The sequence below is a fragment of the Aedes albopictus genome, chromosome 1 (assembly GCF_035046485.1).
Source record: "Aedes albopictus strain Foshan chromosome 1, AalbF5, whole genome shotgun sequence".
In the NCBI taxonomy this organism is placed as follows: Eukaryota; Metazoa; Arthropoda; class Insecta; order Diptera; family Culicidae; genus Aedes; species Aedes albopictus.
This window is the reverse complement of record NC_085136.1, coordinates 78,018,687-78,033,140: the sequence shown is the minus strand read 5'-3', so window position 1 is coordinate 78,033,140 and position 14,454 is coordinate 78,018,687. Positions and strand designations below refer to the sequence as shown.

The 14,454-nt window shown below is 38.7% G+C and overlaps 1 protein-coding gene across 1 annotated transcript in view; it reads right to left on the bottom strand.

The window, feature by feature from the left end:
- Window positions 1-14,454, bottom strand: part of LOC109422014 (mucin-5AC) — a 240,925-nt gene that overhangs the window by 177,199 nt on the left and 49,272 nt on the right. Inside the window, exon 2 of the mRNA XM_029855257.2 lies at window positions 10,035-10,545. Coding sequence (XP_029711117.1) covers window positions 10,035-10,043 — 9 coding nt within the window. The 5' untranslated portion in view covers window positions 10,044-10,545. The remainder of the gene's footprint in view (window positions 1-10,034; window positions 10,546-14,454) is intronic.

Sequence of the window (14,454 nt, the reverse complement as noted above, 5' to 3'; positions counted from 1 at the left end):
TTCATCAACTAGTTATGTATCAGTGGTCAAAATTTGGAAAAGATCGGGCCATTCTACACGAAGTTATAAAGGTTCTAGAAAAAGGTATAAATATCCGATAGCCAACTTTGAGCTGCTATATCTCCGGATTCAATGAACCGAATGCAATGAAATTTTGATCATTTATGACTAACATAATGAGCTTTGAAAAACAGTTTACTTAATTTGAAATTATTTATAAGATAAAAAGTTATGGCGATTTCATTTATTCTATGTTTTTTTTTAGTAAATTTTTCCATTTTTCATTTGCATCCCATCACTTTTTTAATTTAATGCCGGCTATTTGGTTACTTTCCTTTGAAACATAAATATATTCAAGTCAATTAGAGGGAATTTACTACTATCTTTAGTACTATCTCGAATTTTGAAACGATAATGAAGTTTTGGATAAATTGGTGTTATATTAGAAAAATAATCTAATCGTAATAATTTTCTTTCGTGTAAAGAATTTTAAGTTTAGTCAAAAGTTTTTAATAGCTCATTATATAAGTCATACATGATAAAAATTCATTGCATTCGGTTCATTAAATCCGGAGATACATATAACAGCTCAAAGTTGGCTATCGGATAATTGTACCTTTTTCTAGAACCTTTATAACTTCGTGTAGAATGGCCCGATCTTTTCCAAATTTTGACCACTGATACACAACTAGTTGATGAACTCACAGTAAAAATTTGAGAATATTTGATGCCCTTTTCAAAAAGTTACAACGAGTTGAACTTTTTTGAAAAGTGAAAATTTTACCTGTCCCAGTTATTTTGAGTATCCCCTGTAGTTTATAGGCATTTCAGAGTACTTGACAAAAAGTAAGTACTACGAACACATCTGTCCAGCAGTTCCACAGAAGCAAGATTTCCATCGGATTTATCTAGATAAAAATATGACCTCAATGATTGTGTTTTTCTAATGCATTCCTTTATAAAAGTAGTACTGTATGATAATAATTTTATAGCGATTCTCCTCAACACTTCTGAAACCTATAATATGGTTTGTCAATTTCATACCACATTGGTGATTTTTAATCGCTCAACTCACGACACGATACGTTATTATCTGGGATAAAGCTTAGTAAACCTTAAAGCTCTACTAAAGCCGTGATAAAAACCTATGAAGGTCGAAAGGGGTCATTAACCCAAATGTACGCAGCTTTATCTTTTTTACTCACTCCTCTAAACAAACACGAGGTAAAGTGCGATGCAATAGGGGTCACTTGCCCCTATCTTCAGCAAACTATATGTCATAAAAAAAAATTGAACATAAGTTGACAAGTTCATAATACAAATTTAAACTGTTTTGGACCATGCAATACTTCAACAGAACTCCACAGATTTTAGGTATTCTATCGCATAAGGTAACAGAGCCATTATAAATCTTAAGCTCCCAAATTCATCTAATTCGAATACAAGCAATTGCGGCATCGAATGATTCCGTTCTCTTTGTTTTCATATACGTGCTCAGTTCTGACAACAAATACATACAAAAAATATAAACAAAATAAACAGTGCACGCCAGGAGAAACTCTTTTAAGAATCCATGAGGAAATTCCTGAAGGAATCTTTTATGAACTTTCGGAGGAATCCTAGTAGGGATTTATGAAAATAGCCAGAAAAAAATCTCGGAAAACTCCCGTAAGAACTCTCTGGGAAAATTGCAGAATGAACATGTGGGTGAATCTCAGAAACTCCATAAGGAAATCTCACCCCCTCCCCTCTCGTAGCCAATTTTCTCATACCAGTATTTGAAGAGTTATTACATACATGGATCCCAGTGACGTAACCACAAATTTACTATGGGAGGGATTTTCGATAATCAATGATACTCTTTTTTCTTGGGCACTGACTTTTCGAAAACAGCAATGAATAATGAGGCCGTGTGCATTAAATTTTGTTCCACAATTATGTTTCAGTAAAACATTCATTGATTGTGTTGCTTACGTTTTAGACTTTTTCCGACACATTGACATTTTTGTGAAAATTCTAATACTAATGTTGACCCAATTGTTAAACGGTTGTCGAAATTTCCGTTTTTTTTTTAATCCAGCCGATGCCGTAAAAGCACGGGTACACCCGAACCTCCATTGAGGTAACGAGTCGGGACTGCCAGATGAATTTCATGTAGGTTTCATAAGAATTTCGGAGGCGTTTCAAAGCGTTTCAAGGCGATTCAAAGCGTTTCAACGCGTTTTAAAGCGTTTCAAGGTGTTTCAGGAGGTTTCACAGGGAATTAGAGGGCTTCAGAGGCTCTCAAGTGACTTTCAAGCAGGTTTTGAAGGGGTTTTAGAGGCGTTTCATAGTGTTTCAAAGCGTTTCAGGGCGTTTCAGGAGGATAAGAGGGCCTTAGGGGGGCTTCAGAGGCTCGCATTGAGTTTTCATGGGGTTTTCAGAGGCGTTTCAAAGCGTTTAAAAGTGTTTTAATGCGTTTCAGGAGGTTTTACATGGGTAAATTTCACGGAGGTTTTATATGGATTTCAGAGGCGTTTCAAATCGTTGCAAGGCGTTGCAATGCGTTTCAGGGTATTTCAACAGATTTCACCGGGGTTTTAAGGGGCTTCAGAAACTCTCAGGTGAATTTTATGGCTGGATGTTTTGTACGGATTTTAAAGGCGTTCCAAAGCGTTTTAAGAGAGCAAGGGGGGCTTAGAAGCTCATGGGGTTTCATGGGGATTTTGGAGGCGTTTTAATGCGTTTCAGGGCGTTTCTGGAGGTTTCTGAGTGGTTTCAGGGGGGCTCAGAGGTTGTTACCGGCGGGTAACATTTGCCGTAACGATTTAGTTTGAGGAGTGCAGGAATTCAGGGAAAGAAATGTTCAGTTGGCGCAAACTCGCAACCGTCAATTTGTTTTCCGCGCTTGGCGGTGATACGCGTACGTGTGGAGATACACCGCCTGAGTGCGGTGGGTGGCGGCCTCCACTGAACCGCAACTGGGTGTAGGCGGAAAAGGATGACCCGAGAGAGTGAGCATACCTTCGAGGGGGAGATAGGCTCGAGGGAGATAATCGTAAAGTTAGTTGGAAGACAGCAGCAAAGCGAAGCGGTGAAATTGAGCGAAAGCTGTTAGCTTCACGTAATTCTACCGCGTTTTGATTCGGATTACCGTTTGTGTTGGCCTTAATAAACGCCAAAAGTAGGCCAGTTGCGCATCCGTTGCAATTGAAGATCGCCTGGACCTCCGTGAACGCCTTTAGATCACGATCGGGCGTGGGTCGGACACTCCTTCGACCACCGTGTTACGGCCAAGTCCGAAACCTCGTGGCCCGTGATCGCTGCCCGTCAGTCGTCAACTGAGTAGCTGTTTTGTGCTCGTCGATTGGGGCACGGCCCCAAGTTACTGCGGCATTTCCAACGCCCGGCCCACTCAGTTCATCTCCCAGCTGGCTCGCATCACCGTCGCGGCCATTTGGTCAAAGCTCGGTCTTGGAAAGTCGTCAAATCTGGACCGAATTACCGTTCCACGTGCCCGAAACCATCACTATCGCGGCCAGTCGTTCAGAGCCCGGCCGTCAAAAGCGAATCTATGACATTTCGTCGAAAGACATTTGGTCGAATGACGTTTGGTCGAATGACATTTGGTCGAAAGTACATTTGGTCGAACGGACGTTTGGTCGAATGGACATTTGGTCGAAACCCATATTATGGAGTAGGAAACACATGACATTTAGCCGAACGGACAATTCATCGAAAGGACATCTAGTCGAATGGCACTAACTGATGCAAGGCACTAGACCATTTGATGACAAAAATCGCTAGATAAGAGTTATGTGCTTAGCAGGTAGATAGTGCAGTCCGCGCACTGTTGTATTTCCGACTTCAACTTGAGGAGGTACGTTCCGAATACTCAATAGGGAGGTGCGTACTCAAGGTGGTAGCCCCTTGAGCACCATGTAGGCAGAGCAGCCCCGGTAAGGAAGCCTGATTTAAACCGTCACCTACCAGAAAAAGCAAAACTAGAAAAAACGGATTGATTTAAAGGCAACAGACCAGGCAATGATTTAAGGATAACGATTGGAAAATCAAATCTTGGAACGTGAGAACTTTAATTCGACCCACACGTTTTGCGCACCTGGCTCGTGAACTGCAAAATACCGACGTTAATGAGGCTTCTATTAGCAGATCAGCGGAAAAAAACTTTCGTTGAACCTGTCATTGAAAAACTTTCATTTCGTTGCCTACAATATTGCTCTGCGGCTTGTAGCATTCGCTGCTAGAGCAATGCAAACCAGCAGTACCTATTTACTTCGTAGGTGAGAATGTCCGAAAACACACCTAGCGATACCCGAGTGATGATACTTGCTTGCAGATTGATACTAGCATAGATAGGAGGGTAACATGAAAAAAGTGACGCATTTAAACGTGTTCAAGTTTAAACTCGGCACGCTGTGATCAGAAATATTTGAAAATTCTTCAGTTGGAAGTTGGAACGCGAGCGAGCTCTAAATTGAACGCAGATACATAATTAGGTAGATTCGCAAAATGCTTGCATGATACCCTGGTATCCTCAAAACTGAAATGGTAATACACTTCGGCCACTTTCTATAGCCGCACCCACGATTTCGCACTTCTAGCGATTTTTACGATTCAATCGATATGTGGAACGATGTGTATCAACTAGTGTTTGTAAAATATATGATTTACATGAATAAGTATTGTAAACTATTTGTTTGTTAAGCGAAAAACACGTTATTTCCATAATTTGGGCGACCATTTTCTATAGCCGCACTACGGGTTCTTCTTTGGTAATCTGATTTTTTATAAGATATCATTTGATCAAACTGTCTCAAATGACAAAATTAAGCAAATTGGAAATAAAACTAACGAAAAGCAATGAAAAAATCAACCAATTAGTTTTCTTAGTACAAAAAACTAGTTAACTTTCACTATTTTTACTTAAAAGTTCTCTTTAAATCACAAAAACAATATTTTAAGTTGACAAATATATTGTATTGCTTCCTATCGGCAATATTTATTTGAAACATGATTTCTTGGATGATTTCTATAAGATTTAAGGCTGTAATACCAATTTAACATCCACTTTTCTGGAACTTTAGAATTAAATTTAGCCTAATATTCGCTTTATTTGGATGAATACGCAATATTTATGATATTATATCACTGAAAATTCAACTAAACAGTTGCTAATGATCCTCATGAATACAGATTTAAATAATCTTAATGGATGCAAGAGCTTAATTTTGCGCCAGCACTTCACTAAATTTAGCCCAATTTTACAATTTATGATATAAAATCAACCAGAACTACAGGAAGACTACAATCACAACCTCTTTCTTTTCTTTTGCCCCAAAATGAACAGGAACATCTATATTTGAAATCTTTTGATAGAAACACATAATTTTTACTTCACCAAATATCGTCAAATTGATGGAAAGTTGGATAAAAGCTGTTATTACAAATCGTCTTCATAATTTAAAATATTCATCTTATGTTTAAATGGTAGCGAAGACAATGCTGACCTTCCAAGTTGAGTTTGATGAATTCCCGAAGTATCTTCATTGTATATTGATGTTGTATACGATGTCTTTTCCAAGTTTCATCAGGATTGATACACAAAAACTTATGAATTTAACATTTGAAAGCTTAAAAAATCGATTTTTTTACAATTTAATTATATTAATAAGGGTTATACGCAAAAAAATTGAAACCGGAAGTATAATGCAATGATTGTTTTGAGTCAGCAGCATTTATACTTGAGATTTAATTCGACTTTTTTTAGTTTTTTGGGATATCTTTAATAACTTATCCATAAAACACCAGTTTACCAAGTCTGTGCCCTATTTCTCGTATTAAAAGACCTTGTTACTTAAGTATTTCGTTAAACTTCTTTGGTTTGGTCTTGATAAGCTTTATTTGGTCGTTTAAAGCAGTAATAATGAGCATACTTTATGATAAAGCAGCTGATCTAAGGAAAACCCGAAGTGCGGCTATAGAAAATGGTCGCCCAAATTGTCGAAAAACTGTATTTTTGATATGGGAAATATACACATGAAGAAAGTTATGCTTGCAAACATCATATTTTGCAATAACTATCAGATGCATATTGTTTTCCATATCGATTGTATCTTTGATATTGCTAGACATGTGAAACTGAGGGTGCGGCTATAGAAAGTGGTCGCAGTGTATATCCGTCATTTTTCAAAGCTTTTAATAATCTTGGGACTCGATTCAGAAACTTATCTTTTATTGGGAGCATATCCGAGTGAACCGGTTTGATTACCGTGGTTTTCGGAAAATCCGGATTTTCAGGAACATGTTCGGCATGTCAGCTACAATAACCATCAACGATCATAAACCAATAGTCCTGTCCAATCACTCTTGTCATCAGTCCATTTGTGGGCTATTCCAGAAAAAAATCTCAAAAAGTCATGGCTATCAATAACACTTTCTTATACCTCAACCCCACAATGTATATTTATATTTACGGATTTTCTGAAACTCCGGGTGACTGGACCAGTTTATTCGCATAGAGTAAGCACATAAGTATGAGTTCGGAGCTGAATCGGTATCTGAACGGGCGCTCTTGAGCAGTAAGCTCTGATACGCAAGTTAAATTACTACTGCGTTTCAATCAAAACATTGAAAGCATTTATATTATTTTCGACTCATGTTCAATTCAAGTGCAACACTACATGAAAGAACAGCCTTTGTTTAAAGGAAGGAAAAATATCAGATGAAAAATCTGCAGCTTCAACATATGAACATAGTAAAATCAGGAAACTTGAACAAAACCCCAGAAAGTAAAACCACTGATGAAGAAAAACAGCAGTTGGTACATGACGCAATGAAATTAGTAAACTTGAAAGATCAGCCTATGTTTGAAAGAAGGAAAAATATCTAAAAACAATGGCATCAGCTAATGAAGAACAGCTTGTGTTAAAAGGAAAAAAAAATCTTCTGAAACATTCAACAGTTGGTACATCACGCTGAACGTGCATTACGCCGTCGTGGTGCGAAAAACCTAACATCCTAGGAGGGTTATTATACGTGAAAGAATAGCCTATGTTTCAAAGAAGGAAAAATACATGAGAAAAAGACAGCAGCTATAATATTCAAACATAGTACACATACGAAACTTGAAAGAATAGCCTATGTTCAAAAGAAGGAAAAATCATCGATAAAAAAAATCACAACCATAATGTCTATTGTCAGCACAAATAACAAACTTGAAAGAACAGCATATGTTGAAAAGAAGGAGAAATCTTTGATGGAAAATCCAGTATGTGCTACACAAAAACGCAATGAAATGATGAAACTTGAAAGAAGAGCCAATATTGAAGATAAGGAAAAATCTTCGATGGAAAATCAACTACTTCACCAATGCCGAAAACTACATTGCAAAACAAGTTACCATAATAATAAACACCCTTGAATGAAATATTTTCTGTTTAATGTTTGATATTATTAACATGATTATATGCTATACGACTTAACGTCCATTTCACCAAACATACTTTCAACCAATTAAGTTCAGTAACGAATAAATGCAGATACCGGAATCTATAATATTGTTTCCACTTAAATCTCTTTTCATCGGTTAGTGCCTTTCGACCAAATGTCCATTCGACCAAATGTCCTTTCGACCAAACGTACTTTCGACCAAATGTCATTCGACCAAACGTCATTCGACCAAATGTCATTCGACCAAATGACCTAAAGCCGTCAAAAGCCGGCCATTGTGGACCCAAGCACGGGCAAATCCACGTGCCCGAAGCCCCACCAGGAAGGCCTGTCTCCCCGATCGCGGCCGCCCCAGCTGCATCTCCTCGGGCCGAAGCCATCGCCGGTCCGGGTGACCAGTACCAGAAGCCTGGATTGCTCCCCGCCGCTGCCACCGCCACTGCTCCAAGCTACCGTTGTCGTCGCTCCGTTGCCCACCACCGAAGATACCGCCTTGCCACCGAAGCCATCCGCACCGCCAGTGAAGACGCCGGTCCGCCCAGGTTCGGTATTTGTACAGATCTACAATAAATCGTTTAACCGTGAGTATTGCTATCACTTAGGATCTTGCGCTCCGAAAGCTCCCCCTTCGACTGTTCGCCCTGAGACCCGATTCCAGAAGAGGCCGTGAGAGCACACCCCAGAGGCTGCCGCCGGCTCAGACCAGCAGCCTGGGATTTTGGGCCGGTTTCCCTCTGAAACCGAGCCGAGAGGTTCCGGGGCCAAAAATAAGGGTCTTATAAGGTTCTCAGGTAAATTTCATGAAGACTTCATGGGGGTTCAAGAGGCGTTTCAAAGCGTTTCAAGGCATCTCAATGGTCTCCAGAGTGGTTTCAGGGAAATATGGAAGCCCATTCAATTCAAGAAAAAGAAGAAAGAAGTTCTAAGGGGTCATCCATTAAGTACGTCACGGTCCTAGGGGGGAGGGGGGGTTTGTGAAAGTGTGACAAGCAATGTATTAAGTATAGGAAAACCCCGTACGAAGGGGGGAGGGGGGGTCGAAAATTCCCAATTTTAGCGTGACGTACTTAATGGATGCTCCCTATGAAGGATTTGTAGTGATTCTCGAGTGTTTCAGGGATATTCAGAAGAGGTTTAAAGGCGCACGCTACGTTCAAAGGGAGATATTATGAGAATTTAATATTCCTTAAATTCAATTCAGCTAGACCCGTATTACTGAATCTCTTGATTCAGAATATTTGCGATTCAAAATATTTCATGTTGAGGATTTTCCCATACATTTTATATTGGAAAATGTTGACCTTAAAATGACTTTTTTCGACATTAACATGGGAAAACAGGCAAATAGTGACACATTTCTTATATCCCAAGATAAAAAGCTTCAACCGCAAAGATTCTGAATCTAAACCTATGATTGTAGGGAATAAAATTTGATTTGAAGTACATTCACAGAACGGGATTTCAAAGGGGTTTCACAGCATTTCAAGGCATTGCGGAGGATTTTAGATGGTTTTCAGAGCATTCAGGATGCTTTCTAAGAGGTTTCAAGGATGTTTCAGAGCGCTTTTAAGATGTGTCGTTTCAATGGGTTTCTGTGGGGTTTTGACGTAAACTACGTCTATGGGGAAGGTACGGTACTGTACCACGGCACCGGGTGTAAAATGAAAATCTAAATTTTTGAGCCTTGAGCGAGCTTCCAAGAAAGTTCCAAGCAAGATTTCAAGAGGTTTTAATGGGGGGTATCAAGACGTACCAATGCGTTTCAATACTTTTCAAGGGGTTTAGGGAGCTTTAAAAGAAACTTCAGGTGGTTTCAGGGGATTTTAAACACACCTGAAATCCCCTGAAAACCACCTGAAACGCCTGGAAACTCCTTAAACCCAACTAGGACCCATCTGAAACCCACTGGAGCGTCTCTGGCACTCCCTCAAACCTTATGAGACCCCCTTAACAGTGGAGAAGCCAAGGGGGGTTTGTGTTAAATCCACACCTCAAACCACCCCCCTCCCGACCGGAACGGGAATCGATCCCGCCGTCTTCGGATTGGCGATCCATAGCCTTAACCACAAGGCTAACTGGAGACCCCACTGGAGCACCACTGAAACTTTCTAGAACGCTCCTGAAATGACATTGAACCCCTGGACCACTCCAGAAATGCCCACTAAGCTTCATGAAAACCCTTTAAATAGTCTAAAATGTGCTTAAAACTCCTAAAACACTCCTGGAACGTTCATGACACCCCATAAGACCCCTAGAACACCCATGGAATGCCCCAAAAGCTTACAGGATCTCCTCTTAGACCCCCGAAAACTACCTGGCATACTCGAGCAACAGCCACAAAAGCTTCGGAAACCCCAATGAACGCCCCTATAACTCGTTGAAACTCTCAAGAACCCCCTGTATACTTAAAATTTGAGTTTCATAGGTGTTGCTTCCTGAAATATAACGCCTCATATAGTATATAGACATTTGAATAACTTTTTCGATAGTACAGAAGAATGCTGGGTACTTAACCCATGCGTTATTGACGACTTAACCACCCTAAAACAGAAAAATAAGGTCAATTTTTGCAAATTTGCACCTACCGGAAACATTGTTGCGTCTTTCTAATTGCTGCTCGGTGTAATTTTGCTGCTTGCCTATGAACTAGGCTCCTCTCTCCCCTGCTCCCTGACCAGCTGCTCCTTCTGCTGCTCCCACTCCCACTGAGTCTTCGTCGCCGCACTTCTTTCTATTGGATAAACAGTTCTCTCTTTTCGTCGTCGTCGTAAACCACTCCTCGGACGGACACAATAAAGTAATAATTTCCTTGGAAGAACAGGCTTACAGCCTTTTTAGTGGGGTGTCTCTAACGGTTTCTTCGCGCGCGCGCGATCTAAGGGTTAACAGTCTCCGTCGTTGTTGATCATCGAAAGGGCCGGATGTGCATCAGCCCGCCGCGCACACTTCGGGGCAGAATTCCGTTCCCAAAAGAGAACAATTCTATTCTTTCCACAGAATGGATGAGGCGATCGGCTGGTGGGTGGATGGCACTTGAAATTCTAATCACGCCACCGGGTGCCTTTCAGCTGTAGCGACTCACGATGCGATGATTGACTGCAAAGGAAACGGAGAAGGTAAAATATTGATTATTAAAAACGATACATGCTGTCTATGGTGGTTGTGGCGGCGTGCCGAGGTACACCACCAGGGAATCAGGTGAACGATTAGTTGCAAGCTGCTTAAACACAAAACTTGTCTGAGCCGGTAGTGTTTACGAGTTTTTTGAGGAAGTTTTTTCCAGCATATGAGTAGGTATGAGGTGTTTGCTTGCACGCTGCGTTCACCTCAGAGCAAACCCAGGGCCATAAATGGGGAGGGGTTACCACTGCGTACTAAATAGTAAGTGATATAGCGTGTCTGTGAGCTTTGACTGAGGTGCACTGCTGCAAATGAGACGGGGTTATGTCAGGTTTTTTGTTCGATGTCGGTGTTGTTGTTGGTGTGGACTGTGACGAACTGGTGCGTTGTAGACCTGGCTGCATTAAACATGAAATTGCTTCTTGAACAATGACCAGCTAGACATGTGGAATACTTCGGGAGTTGTTGACCTTTGCATGTTTATAGTAGACGATTTTGTGCTAATTTGTCGCATGTGGTCTCAATTGAGGCTACCGAAATGTCGATTGTGATACATTCGTTTCCGGAATGTTTTGGAATAAAAAAAGACCAATTAAGATATTTTAAGCCTAGGTTTGGTTACAGTATTAGACAGAATAAAGTACGCATTTGTTAAGAGTGGCAATCCGGACAAGGTAAACACATGAAATTTGTCTTTCCCATGTAAAAATTTGAAAGTTATCAAAAATAATTAAAACTTTACTAGCATTTGTTATTCAACCATCTTTGAGTAGGGGAGACTGAGGAGACTTGATCCCTGGGGAGACTTGTTCCCCCCATATTTGCTCGGAATCAAAATCATTTTTCTTCTAGCATATTTTTTCCAAAACTACTCCTGGACAAACGACTATGTTTTGGCTACAAGTGATTTCGATTGTACATTGCATTATTTTTTAACCGCTGATGGTTTGTTTTCAGTCCCTCAGAAATCTTTTAGGCGATTCCGAAAAATCTCAATAACTTTGTGAAAATTGAACCAAATCGTGTCAAAATTTCACAGCACATAGTTTAAATAAAATACTTTCAAACTTATTTATCCAAATAAGGCTGTTGTTAACATATTTTAATTAATTCAGCTTAGTTTACACAACAGTGACATGGGGAGACTTGATCCCTCGAGGATTACACACACACATTATACATGTGAAAAATAAAATTCTATTCGGAAGCCTCTATTCACTTGGAATTGTAGTCTATTCAACGATAAAATGTGTCAGATAATTATAACTTTAGTACAAACCAAGAAAAGGGGGATCAAGTCTCCCCATTTTGAAAATACGGCATATCCTTAAAAATTTAAGGAAATATTACAATTTCAAACACTCCATATAAATCGAAAATACAAGAAAACTCGGAAAGAAAATGAATAGGAAGACTCTGGCATTATTTTCCCTATAAATCAACCATGTGCTCAAAGGGGCATCAAGTGTCACCCATTTTTGAAGAATACATCATAAGACATGCCTCCATAAAAACACTATTTTGAAAATTTTGACAATAATTTGAAGGCCTTTTGTTGTGTATTAACTTGCAATAGATGTTTAGCTGCCATTTTGTACGGAAATCGGATCCAGTTTTGTGTTTTTTCCTCAAGTTTCAGGAAAATCTAGAAAAAGGTATCAAGTCTCCCCAGTCTCCCCTATGCTTTTATGACCATTCTCACGCCCAACAACAGTGCACAACGTGTGACATAGGGGGAGGGGGTTAAAAACGGGCAATTTTCACGTGGCGTAATTTATGGACGTTTCCTTAATTGATTCCATCGGCTTGAAGCATATACAACAATGTAGAGTAACTATCATAAAATGTATTTCATCGTTTTATCACAGAGAAACAGACATCACACTATGATCGCTTCCCATAGATCACCTTTATAACGGTTGATTCAAATATTCATTAGTTGGTCGATTGACCACTCGCGGCGCTGGCATTGTTTTTGTTCCTGTTTGACGTTTGCTCACTACCTAGTGGTGGCCCTGCTCAACACAGTACGTTAAGCATTGAGCGATTGAGTTTTCGTGACGATGTTTTTTAATGAAATATGTTCTAAGTGTTACGTCTGTTTCTCTGTGGTTTTATTATAAGCAAAGTATTGATGTTATCACCCGTCCTCCAGAACGTTTTTGCCTTTCTCGTACACTACCCAAGTAACACAACTTGTTATATAAGTGTTAAAATTTTACATTTCATACTAGTTCTGCTGTATTTTTCTTGCATTATTTACTTAATATGGAACACTTATATAATCAAAACCAGAGTTAAAAACTTTCATTTTCAATGAGTGAAATTCAACGTGAACTTTTAAGATTCTCAACTGAGGGATCAAAATAAAATGCATTTTGGTGAATGATTTTTTTTCACCTATTCATTCATTTTTCTGTCACTGACAATTTTCACTGAGAAATAAAACTGGACCATAACTCCCGATTATACTTCCAATTACCTCAAAACTTGTGTATAGTAGTTAATTAGAATATTAATTATGTTCTCTATTTGTCCATTAAGTCGGATTATGCGTCTGTTAACAGAAATTGGACATTTTACGACGTGCGAAAAAATATTCGTGACAGAGAATTGAATGAAAAAAGAGAGGCATTCAGCTGACAATGAATGTGGCCAAACACGAATGAAAAAATGAGAATGTCAATCTTTACTTTCAATCTTCGAATATTTTACTCTCTGATCAAAACAGCGCAAAAAATGGCGGCTTATACAACATCTTATAAGTTATATAAGATGTATCCTAATACACTTATAGTGCTAACATATTTATCTCTTCAATGATAATTAGTTGTAATGAAGTTGATTGTAGTAAATGACAAGCTGCAAATACTTATATAATACATCCTCTTTAACTTGTTGTAATAAGGCAATTTCCAAGTAATACAGCTGGCAGAATACTGTTATATTACATATCATGTGCATTAGTTTGAACTAAGCTATATGACGGTATTATAACTTTAGATTCCCACCAATCATACACAATGCCAAACGGACTACATGAAGAGGTTCTGTAAGTAAAAACTAGTAAAAAAAACACAAAAAAAACAATACATGACTTGTCAAGCTGAAAAATGATTTTAAAGTCAAGAAGATTATGTTCGGGTATAATAGCTAATAAACTATTTGGAAAAAAAATATTAAATGGGTTATACTCGGGGGCAGTAGTTTTGTTTCACCTGCGCTGCTAGATTTATGGCGAAACTTTTGGTTTTACTCCATCAGAATTGAACCGCTTCACAACCGAACTAAAAAATGTCACTATAAATATTGAAATTTAGAGAATTTGTTTTCAAATCCACTCGAAAAGCAATATGGCTGCTTTTATGGCAGCTTTTCAGGAGAATTACAGTATCGTTCAAAAATATTACTAATGTTTAATTTTGAACCATGATTATAATTTGATCAATAGCACTGTTCTGGTTATGCCACAAGTAAGATTGAAGTATTTCTAAAACTAAGGAAAATATTGTTTTTAGAATTATAAACAAAAGAAGAAAAATAAGATTGTTTATTTATATCAAATTTTTATTTGTGTTTTCATACTTTTGGCCAGCACTGTCATCTGACTAATGTTTTTGGTGGAACATTAACGCGGCGCAGAAGATTTCTTCACATCTTTTGCACAGGTTGTAAATAAGTTGAATTTACGCAAAAAATACATCCCACGAACAACTCGACATCAATTTGTGGATCCATTTGTGGTAAACGGTAAAAATACATCTGAATAGCGTATTTTCAACATACTGAAACTTCATTCATGTTTTTGCTATTATAAAAGTAATTACGACACCGAAATAACTTATTTACAGCTAATCTTTTGACAAAGGTAGCTGTCAAATATAA